This window comes from Cupressus sempervirens, chromosome 8 (genome assembly GCF_028749045.1).
Source record: "Cupressus sempervirens isolate cs-2001-9-10 chromosome 8, ASM2874904v1, whole genome shotgun sequence".
Lineage (NCBI taxonomy): Eukaryota > Viridiplantae > Streptophyta > Pinopsida > Cupressales > Cupressaceae > Cupressus > Cupressus sempervirens.
The window spans coordinates 428,343,016-428,355,801 of NC_143125.1; the positions used below are offsets into that span (position 1 = coordinate 428,343,016).

The 12,786-nt window shown below is 35.0% G+C and overlaps 1 protein-coding gene across 1 annotated transcript in view; it reads right to left on the reverse strand.

The window, feature by feature from the left end:
• Window positions 1-3,978, reverse strand: part of MKK3 (mitogen-activated protein kinase kinase 3) — a 137,927-nt gene extending 133,949 nt beyond the window's left edge. Inside the window, exon 1 of the mRNA XM_089797986.1 lies at window positions 3,590-3,978. Within this exon, the coding sequence (XP_089654112.1) occupies window positions 3,590-3,673 (84 nt within the window). The 5' untranslated portion in view covers window positions 3,674-3,978. The remainder of the gene's footprint in view (window positions 1-3,589) is intronic.
• Between the last annotated feature and the right edge of the window lie 8,808 nt (window positions 3,979-12,786).

Genomic DNA, 12,786 nt, shown 5'->3' on the forward strand with positions numbered 1-12,786 from the left:
GGATGGTACAAATGATTTCAATTATCTCTGCCACTACTTCTTCGTGAAGACGCTTACTTCTCAGGACAAGTGCCTTTTAAATTGAATGATAATGAATATTATTCCAGACACTTCATCACTGGTAGTGTCAGTGTCTGTACAAGATAAAGGCATCAAGGAGCAGGACATAATCAGAAGCATTGCTAGCATGATCGAATATTGAGACTGGGGGATAAAGGAGTTCAGATAGAAGCCAATGAAAGAAAGTGGAGAGTAAAATTTCCCACAAAACTGCATGCATCATGAACAACACTGTAAAGGAGTTCTAATCAAAAATCAGACATGATGGAGGAAGCTTATATTGTAGTCAACTGCAAAGTGTAAAGCAGCACAAGTGATATAAGCTGCCATCTCAAGGAGGAGATGTAATGTCCCCCCTTTTTTGAAATAGGATTTAATAATAAAATTAAAATATAAAAGAATTAAAAAAAAATTTTAAATTAAAATATAACATAATTAAATTTAGATAAGTTGATTAAAGTTCAAAAGGCATGAAACATATAAAAAAGGAGAAGAGAACTTCATTTGAAAAGGGGGGAGAGGAAGGAAGAGAAAATGGAAGGTGCGAAGAAAGAAAGAATTAATAGAAAAGAAAAAAAAAAAGAGAAAGAGGAAAAAGAAATAAGAAAAAAATAAGGAAGTGACTCCTTCAGAAGGCAATAGTTTATGAACCGTTGTGGCTCTTCGAAAGGCTGGTAATAATAAAAGTTTGTAACTCTTTGAAAGAGGGACAATTATGAAGAGTTGTGATTCTTTCAAAAGCATAAATGATTAAGGGTTGTGACTCATCCAAACGGTGGTAATTGTGGAATGTTGGACCTATGCCAAGGGTAGCCATGATGAAGAGGCGTTACTCTTTCCCACATTGGAAGATATAAAGGGGAAAATGTTTCATTTGAGGGGGCCATCCAAGGTAGAGCAATTTGGGGAATGATATATTATTCTCAAAAGCAACAATGAAAAGTGGTAACCCTTTCCCTAACTAATTATAAAAGAGATTTCATACCAAGCAAAAAAGGAGGAGCAACAATAAAAGAACATGATTCAGATTTTAAGAGAACACTGTTAAGATGAATAAGAGAAAATAGAATCACAAGGAAAGCAATAATACTTGCAAGTACAATAAACATATTGAATGTGGTAAGTATTTCCATACATAATGGAATAATAGTGTGCACATCTGCATGTTTCTGAATTAATATGCATTACTGTTTATGATTATCTAACATACCATAATAGATATATTGCTGATTTGGGGTGTATTACTATCTACGATTGGTTTAATATATGGACATAGGAAATATATGATTGGGATATAAGATGTTATGCATATTTATTATGTCTGACTGCTGTAACCAGCCATGAAAAAGAAACTAGGGAATTACATGTAGGGGAACAATGATGGGATCATTTTCTAGGTATGCCAACTCATTGTATAAGACCGTGGAGTCCCATGGGGCCAAAGGTGTACAAAGGGTATTGCCTTTGGGCTTAGAAAGGGTGGACTTCCAAGGCACACTATTGTGAATGCTCCTCATACACTCTATCATGGTAAGTGAATCCAATCATGGGAAGTAGGATAGATGTGGCAAGATTGAGGGAAACAGTTATAGGACACCTCCTATAGATGGCATGGGCCAAATGAGGCTAGGAGGGACAGTAGATCACTCATGGGCCTAGAGTAGAGGATCTCTAGGGCACCCTACCCAGTCACCCTATCATTTTCTATGGTTGAGCCTTCCTTAATTGATTTAAGAAATCTTGTGATTGGATCTATAATTCTAGTATGTGTTTATTTCTAATTAAAGAGATCTATTTGTTAAATTGCGATTACAAATGGTTCCCAACTTGTTTGCAGGGTCTCAATCAAAGTGAAAGGATTCTCTAACCCTATTTTTGGTTTGATTAAAATTTGTGATTGAGGCAAAAATTGGGCATTTATAATTTGGGGACATTACAGGGGATTGCTTAGAAATCCAATGGCCTGAGAAAATATCCTGAGAGGTAGCAACTCCTCTAGTCACCTTTGGAAAGCATCTACACAAAGAGGCCATGAAGATTCTAGGCAACATCAGATGCACACACAGTAGCCTGCAACATGATGATGACTTTAAAAAAGAAACTTAACAGGGGGATTACGTTTCTCGATGGCTTGCAAGCATATTTAGGTCTCATCTCTGTTTTACATAATAGTGTCATGTAATATGTACGGTGAGACCTCTGCATTGTGTGACCATGGTATATTGTATATGTCTCCCTCTGTCAATGTTGAGTATAAGTATATTCAAGCCTCAAAGTGGTCATGCCTATGATGGTTCTAAGAATGAAAAGCAGTATCTTACCATGGGGCAGCTATGCGCTAACACATCCTTAATACCCATTACACCAATCTTCTATTTTATATTTGCAGTAACACTGATTCCAGTTAAAGACGAAGCAATGATAGAAAAAATTATGAGCCATCTCTGGTCAGTAACACTGAGGAGGAAAGAACATGTACCCAAAATATGTTTCAAAAAAGTAATACAGCACTTTAAGGGCCATTTTTCATTGACTAATAAGGTTTTTGCTGGAAATTACTTTAAGGAATCTATTGCTTCACATATTTGCAGCTTCGAAGTGACTTAAAGTGATTAAACTTGAATTTGATCAAATTTTCAACCTTTTCTAAGAGGATTTGCTACCTAATTGAAGGAAAATATGACAAGTTGCATTTCAAGCAACAAACTTAGCTGTAGATGAAGTGAGCAAAAACAGATATATTGATAATGTAGCATATTAGAATGATTATTTTCATTTATTGCAAGGGATCACAATAACTTTATCTTAAATTACCATACTTGACTGAATCTACAGATACATCACGCCAGAGAGAGACCATCATGGAATGAAACTTTAAAGAAACGTTAATATTTAAGAAGCTACAGAAGCGGCACACTAAGGATCCAGCTGCTTGCCGGAAAAGTGGCACTAGCAAATGAACATCGTTGCCTGCAAGCTGAATATTTTTCCCGTACTTTCTATTTTTCTCGGGATCGTTGTCTAACGGATTGATGTGGAGCTAGTAAGGCTAACTAATCTAATACAACCTAGTTCATGTCACTAACCTGGCCAAGAGACATCAACTTAGCTGCCACCACAGTTCCTAATCTCAAACAGGCGGGAACACTCATTCCAAACTAATATCTCACGTCTACAGGCACATTTGAAATATTGTAGCAAATTCAAAACATCTCAAGTTGTGAATAAGTGAAGCTATCGCCACTACGAGTATCGAAGGTAATGTATTGCTAGTTGAGAATTACAAATTAAAATGTGATTCTGTCTCATTTCAACATACCCGATCATAAACCCCATAGTGATTGCTTCAGAGGTGTTTCGATGATATTATTGATCTTATGGAACAACCTTGTAATCATTACCTCCTAATACGGGATGGGGTTTCCTGATCTAAGCTTCTCAAGAAAATATTTACAATATTTTCCGTTTCCCGATAGTTTTTACCTTTCATCTTCTCTATGTATGAGATGAAAAGTAAGAAATGAAATACCTTGTAAGAAGCACAAGGATCTAGAGACGCGTCAGGATCGAACAAAATCCCAAGCTTCTTCTTCATATTTTCCACACCTGTCATAGTTGCAAATCGTTCCTCTTTTCTTTTCAATTTTTTTCAGTTATTATATTATCCCATTCAGTAGTTTTCTGTAAGATCTTGTAGCTCCCAGGTCGTATCTTGCTTGACACACCAGCTCATATTATCTATTAAGTGATTCGATCCCACAACCTGAGAAGGAATTGATTTTGGTGTGAGAAGAGCAGCATGATTGATCGGCGTCCGTAGAGATTGAGAGGTGAAATTGAAAGGAAATTTATTTGGTAGTATTTTAATGGAGGATGGTGGAGCCCGTTTTCAGGTAGCAGATAATCTAAGGGCGTACAAAGTAAAACTTGTCTGGCAACACGCTCAACGCCATATAATCTGTGTTGTGCTCCTCTCATCTGAACACGTGGCGAGCATACATCTCTCCCTGCTTGAGCTTTTGTCTAACGACGTACTTTCTTCACCTTTACTAATTTGTGGGCGGCTTGCAGGTGACGTAGGGTATGGAATGTGCAATGGAGAAAGGGGAAGGAGGAAATTTTACCGTCTATCACTCTTTAAGCACAACAAATTATTAATAGTTATGGCAGGATGCTATTTTTGAATTAGTATTGACCAATCAGAAAGCTTTATTTAAATGTTGGAAACTTAGGCTATTTTTAGCCTCGTGGACGTTAAAATTTTATCTATTTATCTATCCTATTTCATAATTTTTTTTATCTGTAATGGTTTTTGTATTTTATGAAATTTGTTTAATATCAATTTCTCATTGGTTTGGTTTGCGTTGTGAACACTAGGGATTCCAGTATTTTTTGAATCATCTGAAATAATGTAGAGTTGAAATTTTAATGTCTAGAAAAAGAGTAACAGTGTGGTGTTTTTAATTTCAATTATGCACTACCTATAGATCTGCAAAATAAGTACACTAGATTTATTGTTGCCCCTGATATTTTGCAGTACATTCAATGTTTCTTTATTTAAAAAACAGTGCCTACATTCAATGTAGCTTGTACAATAATTGCCTTTGATATAGTTGATCAATTTAACTCTTTACACTTTGTGCATTGGAAATGTCTTTTCCTCACTTATGGGTTCCATCAACGAAGCTGGAGAAAATCTAGCAAAATATTTCATTTTGGGAACTGACATCTCTTTTTGGTCTTTACTGTGGTTGTTGACCCCAAAATTTGGGGATAAATGTAGTATGGCTTCATTTGGCAATTTTATAATTGATACGTAAGTGGATTTTTTTCTGTTGATATCTGACTATTTCGATTTCCCCTCATCTACAACTTTATAGAATTCAATGTGCGATTTCAAGTTCACTTCTCTGTCATCCAAATAGGCACAAAGGCAAGTTTCCTCTAAAAATGTTATTTGTTTACTATCTTTCTATTGTCAGAGGGAATCTTGATAGTAACATCACTATCTTTCTATTTCTTCTCCCAGATTTAGAAAATAAGTATGTTCAACCTTAGAGTGATTTTATCAAGTTCTAGCTACTATGTTTTCTCTGTGAACATTTTTTTAATATGAGCATAGTCTTTTGCTAACTTTGAATGACTCCTTGTCATCTTGTATATTATAGAGGACATTCCAAATAAATTGTGCTTCTTAAAGGTATGTTCCTCTGACATTGCAAATTTTGAATTAATTTTTGCTAAACTTGGGAGTCTTCGTTTTGTTCGTCTTGCAAAATATGGCCTTACAATTTTGCTTTGCATAATCTATTTTAGATATTTACTGGGGTGATAATTTCTTGTCAAGTGAATACCAACATCTAAATCTTGAAAAGAGTTTGTGGGTTAATATGTATCTATAGTAGTAATTGTCGTCTATAAGATAGTTTTGTTGCATGTGAATTTATGTCCAATACTACATAGTATGCATGTTTGTGGATTGTCGACGAATATGATTTAGTTCATATTTTAGTGTTCTTGGAATTGTGTATTTCATATTTCCTTGTAGAGGAGACGATTAGGTTCCCTATTTTCGTTTCGATTTGTGGTGTCATACGCCATTGCAGGCTGCCTATGGCTTTCATAGTGACATTCGTTACAATAAAACCTTAGCTTCAAACATGGATCAATCTATTATTTATTGCAAAAACAGGGAACCAAGTTCTTCTGCTTGCAAATGCCTAAATTTATGTTCAGTTGTAGTTTTAAAATGCTCTTAACTAACCATAAAATCGGTAAAAACATATGTGGTGAAGTTTTAGAATGGAATATATTCTTCCTGATAAACTTTATTTGGCCTTTGATCTTCTCAAATTTTGCCTTTGTCTGATAAAAAGGTCCCGAGTTTAAGTCTAACATCTTGTTGAATTTTTTGACTTGTCCATAAATGGTTGCATTATAATCATATTAAATTCAGGCTTTAGTAGTATTGAGGTGTGTCTTTTCTTGCTCATAAAAACTCCTTCAATCTTACTTTGAAATATTGGAGGCTATGTTGCATAGGAACAAGTCACACAGAGCTGAAGTGGAGCACTAGAACTTGTTTACACTAGATCACCCCTGTTTCCCACTCTCTATACCCATTCTTATAATGCCTCCCATAACCTTTCTTCTCATGGAATATTGATCTTGGGTGACCTGCATTAATTTAGGCAGTGTGAACACTCCAAGCACTTCATAAATTCATTGCCTTATTTCAATATTTTGACGTGTAAGGTTTTTACTCAACTCAACATTTTGTTACAATAGACCTTTCTTAGGAAATTTTGTGACCATCGAATAGGAGCATGGAGCATGTGATTGAGCTTGAGGATGATTATTACTCCCCACATGCATCCAAGGAGCTATAAGGATGATATCGAAATGACAATAAAGGAGCTACTTGAGATGGGACACATTAAGATTGGTAAGAGCCCATTTGCTTTAGCGATTATTTTGGTTTAAAAGGATGGGAATTTTCAAATAGATTAGTGTACTTCCAAATCGGTTTTCCATTCTTTCTAAAAACTTGCAAGCAAACCTCGATAACTGATGTTACTAACTATTGCATGAGAATCAACATGGGCATATTATATACAATTTTCTAAAACCTTCACAATAAGTTTGTTTTTCATTATTTTGAAAGTTATCTGTACAATTAAATTATAGTAGATTACCACATAATCTAATAGGTTGTTAAACACTGCAGAGATGAAATGACGAAACTCAAATACTTGAAGGTGAGTAAAAGACTATACGATTTTCACATAGATGTAAAAGAACAATCTCAATTATTTCTAAATAAGTTTTAAGACTCTGGGATGGGAAATTGCATGCAGCCTTGGTCCATTGAGTTGCAAAATCATTATCTGTATGTATGTAGTAATTGAAATAATGATGTTAGAATAAGTTATTTGACACTTCCTCACCTAGGGGGGGAGAGAGAGACTTTGAGTTTGGAAAACTTTGATAAGTTGTTTGAGTCAGTGCAATGGAGGGAGGAAGCAGTGTGCGTTTGGCGGTGAGAATGAAGGGGTTGATTGTCCAAGCGGCCATGGTTCCTAATTGAATGAATGAGAAATATGTTGGAAATATAGGAGTAACTAAGAGGGGGGTGAATCAGTTACCACTAAACTAAATCCCAGATCCCTTAGATGTCAACAATAAAATTTAGACTGAGAAAACTTATTGTTGTTGTTACTTGGTAAACACATAGAAAATGTTGTAACTTGGTAAATGTAGAGTGTGAATTACTTTTAGAAAATCTTAAAACATTAATAGTAATTAATTTGCAAGCATAAGAGAAATAACATGAACACACGAGACACCAGGATTTAATGTGGAAACCCAATTTGGGAAAAACCACCAATGTAACTAGTTACTATTTTTCAGTCTCCTGAATTGAACCCTATTAGGAGCCAACCCTGTTAAAGGTTGCAAAACACACTGTTAGGTGTGACCCTATTAGGGGATTTAATCACCTTGCTAGGAGTGGCCTTGCAAGAGGTCTTAAAACAATTCAATGGAATTGCCACCTTGTTAGAGGATTTACAACTGGCTGTTAAACCAACTCTGTTAAGAGATTTTAGATCACTGCTACAATGGTTAGAGAGTAACAATGAAATGACCTGATTGTGATGCAACTAAATTGCTGAATTAATATCTCTTTTTTTCTTAAACTTGATCCTTCCTGATCAAATATTACTTTTCTACTCCACAAGGATACCTGCTTATCCTTCAAGTTCGCTTCCTCTCTTTTCTTCTCAATTCAATCAACACACTAGCGCACACACACACACACTAGAAATCTCAACTTGACCTTTTATTTATACCTTCTAGATTGTCACGTCAGCCCAAATTCAAATTACAATCACCAATATTCATCATCATAGTTGACTAGAAACAATACATAAAGTAATTAAGCTTCATATGCCAAAACAAGAAAAATCCTTTGAGAGTCGACCCTACTTGGTAGAAACTAACTTTAGAATGATTTTATGTGTTAACCAATAGAGACTCAGTTAACACTACGAACTTGCAGAAATCCTTTGGCAACCGAGTGAACTCAATGAACACTGACTCTATCCAACTTTCTCTTCGTTAACCAAGTGAGCTCGATTAACACTCTTTTCTGCCTCAATTCCTTTGACGCTCGAGTGAGCTCAGTAGACACTGTCAACTGTTCAGAGTAAACCTATGAATGCTCTATAGATAAAGAAAACTATCTTCACTGACCAAGTGAGCTCGGTAAGTATTGTCTGTCAACTGATATGACATTTGTGTAACATCAAAGACAACACACAATTAATCAATTTTATCCAACAATCTCCCTCTTTGGCATTGATGGAAACACAACATGTCATAGCACAATGAAATTTTGAGAACAAGATTCTTTTGACAAAACATTTCTCCCTCTTTGATTTTACACAAGAACTTCTTCTTTATGATGTATTCTCCCTTTGCATACTTTATTTTCAAACTTTTCCCTCTACAAACTTTACAAAATTTTAGAAAGATATAGATATGATAGTAAACTTCTCCCTCTTTGACAACACATGCCAAATTTCTATCAATGTACCTTGAGTACTGATTCATATGCAATATTTTCTTGATTGTACTGCATCAACCAATTGATCTTTAACTTGGTTCTTGTTGATGCATCACTAAACTTTTTTTAGTGAGCTTCAGATAAGGAAATGACCCCTAGCTTGCCTCTTAGATACAAGAATGCATCCTTGGGTGATGGCTTGGTGAATATGTTTGCAATTTGTTCTTTTGTATGGACATATTACAATCTAATTTCTTTCTCTTACACCAGTTCTCTGACAAAGTGATATTTTATAGCAATGTGCTTTGTTTTGGAATGCATCACTAGGTTCTTTGATATGTTAATTGCGCTGGTGTTATCACAATACATGACTACTGGCTCTTTGATTTCAACCTTCATTCCTTCCAACAATTGTTTGAACCAAACAATGTTAGAACAATTCACTACTGCTGCTACATACTCTGCTTCTGTTGTAGATTGGGATGTGCAGTTTTGCTTCTTACTTGTCCAAGATACCAACCTTTCACCAAGAAAGAAAGCTCCACCACTTCTGCTTTTTTTGTCATCAAGATTTTCTACCCAATCAGCATTAATGAATACCTTTAGGTCTAGGTTTCCTCCAAATTTGTACCATAAGCCATAGTCTTCAGTACCTTTCAGATATCTCAAAATTCTTTTGATTGCCATCATATGATTTTCTCTAGGTTTACCCGAGAATCTTGCCACTATCCCAACTGCTAAAGAAATATCAAGCCTTGTGTGAACTACATATTGTAATTTTCCAATCATTGATTTGTATAAGGTCTGATCTACTTTTTTGGAGTCATCATCTTTGGTAAGCTTGAGTCCAGTACACATGGGGGTACCAACAGGTTTAGAATCTTCCGTACCAAACATCTTGTGTATCTCTTTTACATACTTGGATTGGGTGATATAGATATCATTCTTGTTCTGTTGTATCTACAATCCAACAAAGAATTTTATTTCACCAAACATGGACATCTCAAACTCTTTATTCATTCATTCTAAAAATGCTTTGCATAGATCATCATTTCTTGTAGATAGAGTATCATCCACAAATATATCTGCCAATGCAATTTTGTTATCTTGTCCTTTCTTGATGTATAGACTATTGTTATCATTTGTTCTTTGAAAACCAATATGTATCAAGTAGTTATGTAGTCTTTCATACCAGGCTCTAGGAGCTTGTTTGAGACCATATAATGCTATGTGTAATTTACAAACCATGTCCCTTTTGTTAGGATCAACAAAACTTTCTAGTTGTTCAATGTAGACTTCTTCATCAAGAATTTCATTCAAAAATACAAATTTAACATCCATTTGATATACTTTGAATCCTCTATGAGTTGCATATGCAAGTAGGGTCCTAAAACCTTCCAATCTTGCAACAGGAGCAAAAGTCTCACCATAATCAATTCCTTCTTCTTGAGAATAGCCTTTACATACTATTCTGGCTTTGTTTCTTAATGCTTGTCTAGCTTCATTCAACTTATTTCTAAATACCCATTTTCTTCCAATCACATTTTTATCTTTAGGCCTAGGAACAAGAGTCCAAGTTTTGTTCTTTCCTATCTGTTGTATTTCTTCGTTCATTTCCTCAATCCAACTTTCATTTTCTATAGCATCCTTAACACTTCTAGGTTCAAAATCAACAAGTAAACATGTACCTTTCAATTTGCTTCTTGTCATAGTACCTTTTGATTTATCTCCAATAATTTGATCAGGTGCACGATGCCTTCTGACATATTTGGCCAATTAAGGTTCTTTTCCTTTTGAATGAATTGTATTGTCTTCATTTTGAGTTTCAACTTTAGGCTCGAGTCGTTCAGACTTAGTAAGCATTGGCTTGATAGCTTTAGAATGTGACTCGGGTCCCTATAACTCGATTTGTACTTCTTGTAACTCGGTAGCTATGGAAGACTTGGGAGGTGAAGTCTCTTTAGATGTGCCTGGCAATGTATTAGGTTCGAAGTAAACAAATCTTTTGTAATCTTCTAGTTCCCTTTTGCTTTCTTCTTCAATCTTTTCTGCAAACTCATCAATTCTCATATGTGCACTTTCTATGATTTTATGAGTACACAAATTCAAGCATTGATATGCCTTATTTCTACAAGAATATCCTAAGAATATACCTTCATCACCTTTCACATCAAACTTGCCTTTTCTAGACTCTTTCAAGATACAACATTTACTGCCAAATACTTTCAAGTAACTTACATTGGGTTTGTAGTCATACCATAATTCATAGGGAATTTTATGTGTCCTTCTTCAACTAAACTCGTTTCAAAGTATGAACTGCAATGCTGATGGCTTCCTTCCAGTATTTGATAGCAACATTATTTTCAATCATTAGAGTCCTTGCATAATCCATGATGGATCTATTTCTTCTTTCGGCTATTCCATTTTACTTAGGAGTACCAAGGGCTGGTACTCACCTTTTGATTCCTCTTTCAATGCAAAAATTATTGAATTCATTGGAGATGAATTCACCACCTCTGTCTGATCTTAAGCATTTCAATCTTTTTCCTATTTCTTTTTCTACTCTTGCTAGATACCATTTGAATTTCTCAAATGCTTCTGACTTTTCTTTGAGATACATAATAGTCATCATTCTAGAGTAGTCATCAACAAAAAGAATTAAGAATTTTTCTCCACTATAACTTTCTATTCCACTGGGTACACATAGGTTAGTATGTACAATTTTCAAGACATCTTTAGATTGATAGTTTTTTCTCTTAAAACTAGTCTTTTCCATTTTTCCAATCTGACAATTTTTGCATAATCCAACATTTGGTTTCTTCAAACTAGGGATACCTCTTACTTTTTTGAATTTGCTTATCTTGACCATATTATCAAAGTTTACATGACATAGTCTTATGTGCCATAACCAACTTTCTTCCATTTGAGCAATAAAACATGAGCAATCACCAAGATCAAGATAAAATAGGTTACCTCTTGTTTGTTTGCCTGATCTAATCAAATTCCCTTTGTCATCCAGTAGTCTTTTCTTTCCATGCATGAATACTACCTTGAATCCAATGTTGATTAGTTGTGCTACACTTAGTAGGTTATGTTTCAGTCCTTTAACCCAATAGGCATTGTCACATACAAGTTCATTGGTTAATAATATGCGACCTTTCCTTTTTATGCAACAAGGTTCATTGTTTCTAAACCTTACACTACCTCCATCATAGTGTTCAAAGTGTTCAATTTGTGTTTTGTCTCTAGTCATATGATGTGAACATCCACTATCTATGATCCATGTGTCATTTTTACTGACATGTGAGATAAGTGCCATCTTATCTTCTTCTTCATCAGATTCATCTTTTACAGCAATGTCTACTATCTCATCTTCACTATTATCAGAATCTTTAGCCATAAAACAAGTCTTCTCACCTTTGTCTTTGAAGGATTTGAGACTTTTGGATTCCTTCTTGCCTTTGTACTTGTGGCTCTTCTTCTCATCCTTTCTTTCTCTGTTTGAGCACCTAGCAGCAATATGAAAAGCAGATTAAAGGAACCTTACCTTTGTACTTTCCTCTTCCTCTTGAATAATTCTTTGCAAGTAAAGCTTCAACAACTTCAAGATCACTATCAGAACTTTCCTCTGTTTCCTCTTCACTTTCTAACTGAATGTCCTTTGTTTTCTTGCCTTTTTCTTTGAGTGAAAGTTTAGCTTCAAATGCAAACTCAACATTTTTGAAAGCTGGAACATAATTGTCAAAGTTGTCTAGCTCAAAAGCTATTGATCTTCCTACTAAGGCATCCAAACTTAAGTTGTGATTTGGTTCACATCTCTTTTCTTGAATAGCAGGTACTCTAATTGCATAGATAGGAAGCAATGTTCTGAGAACTTTACTTACAATATTTTCTTCTTTGATTTCTCCTCCAAAGGCTCTAATTGCACTAAAACTAACTTTGATTATTTCCACATATTTGGCAACATTTTCATCTTCTCTCATTCTCATCTAATCAAACTATCCTCTAAGGCTTTCTGTTTTGGCTCTCCTTACATTGTCATCACCACCATAGATGTCCTCTAGCTTGTTCCACATATCAACAGTAGTTTTGCAGTCTTTGATCTCATCAAATTCATCATAGCTGAGAGCAAATGCAATATCAATCATCATGATGTTATG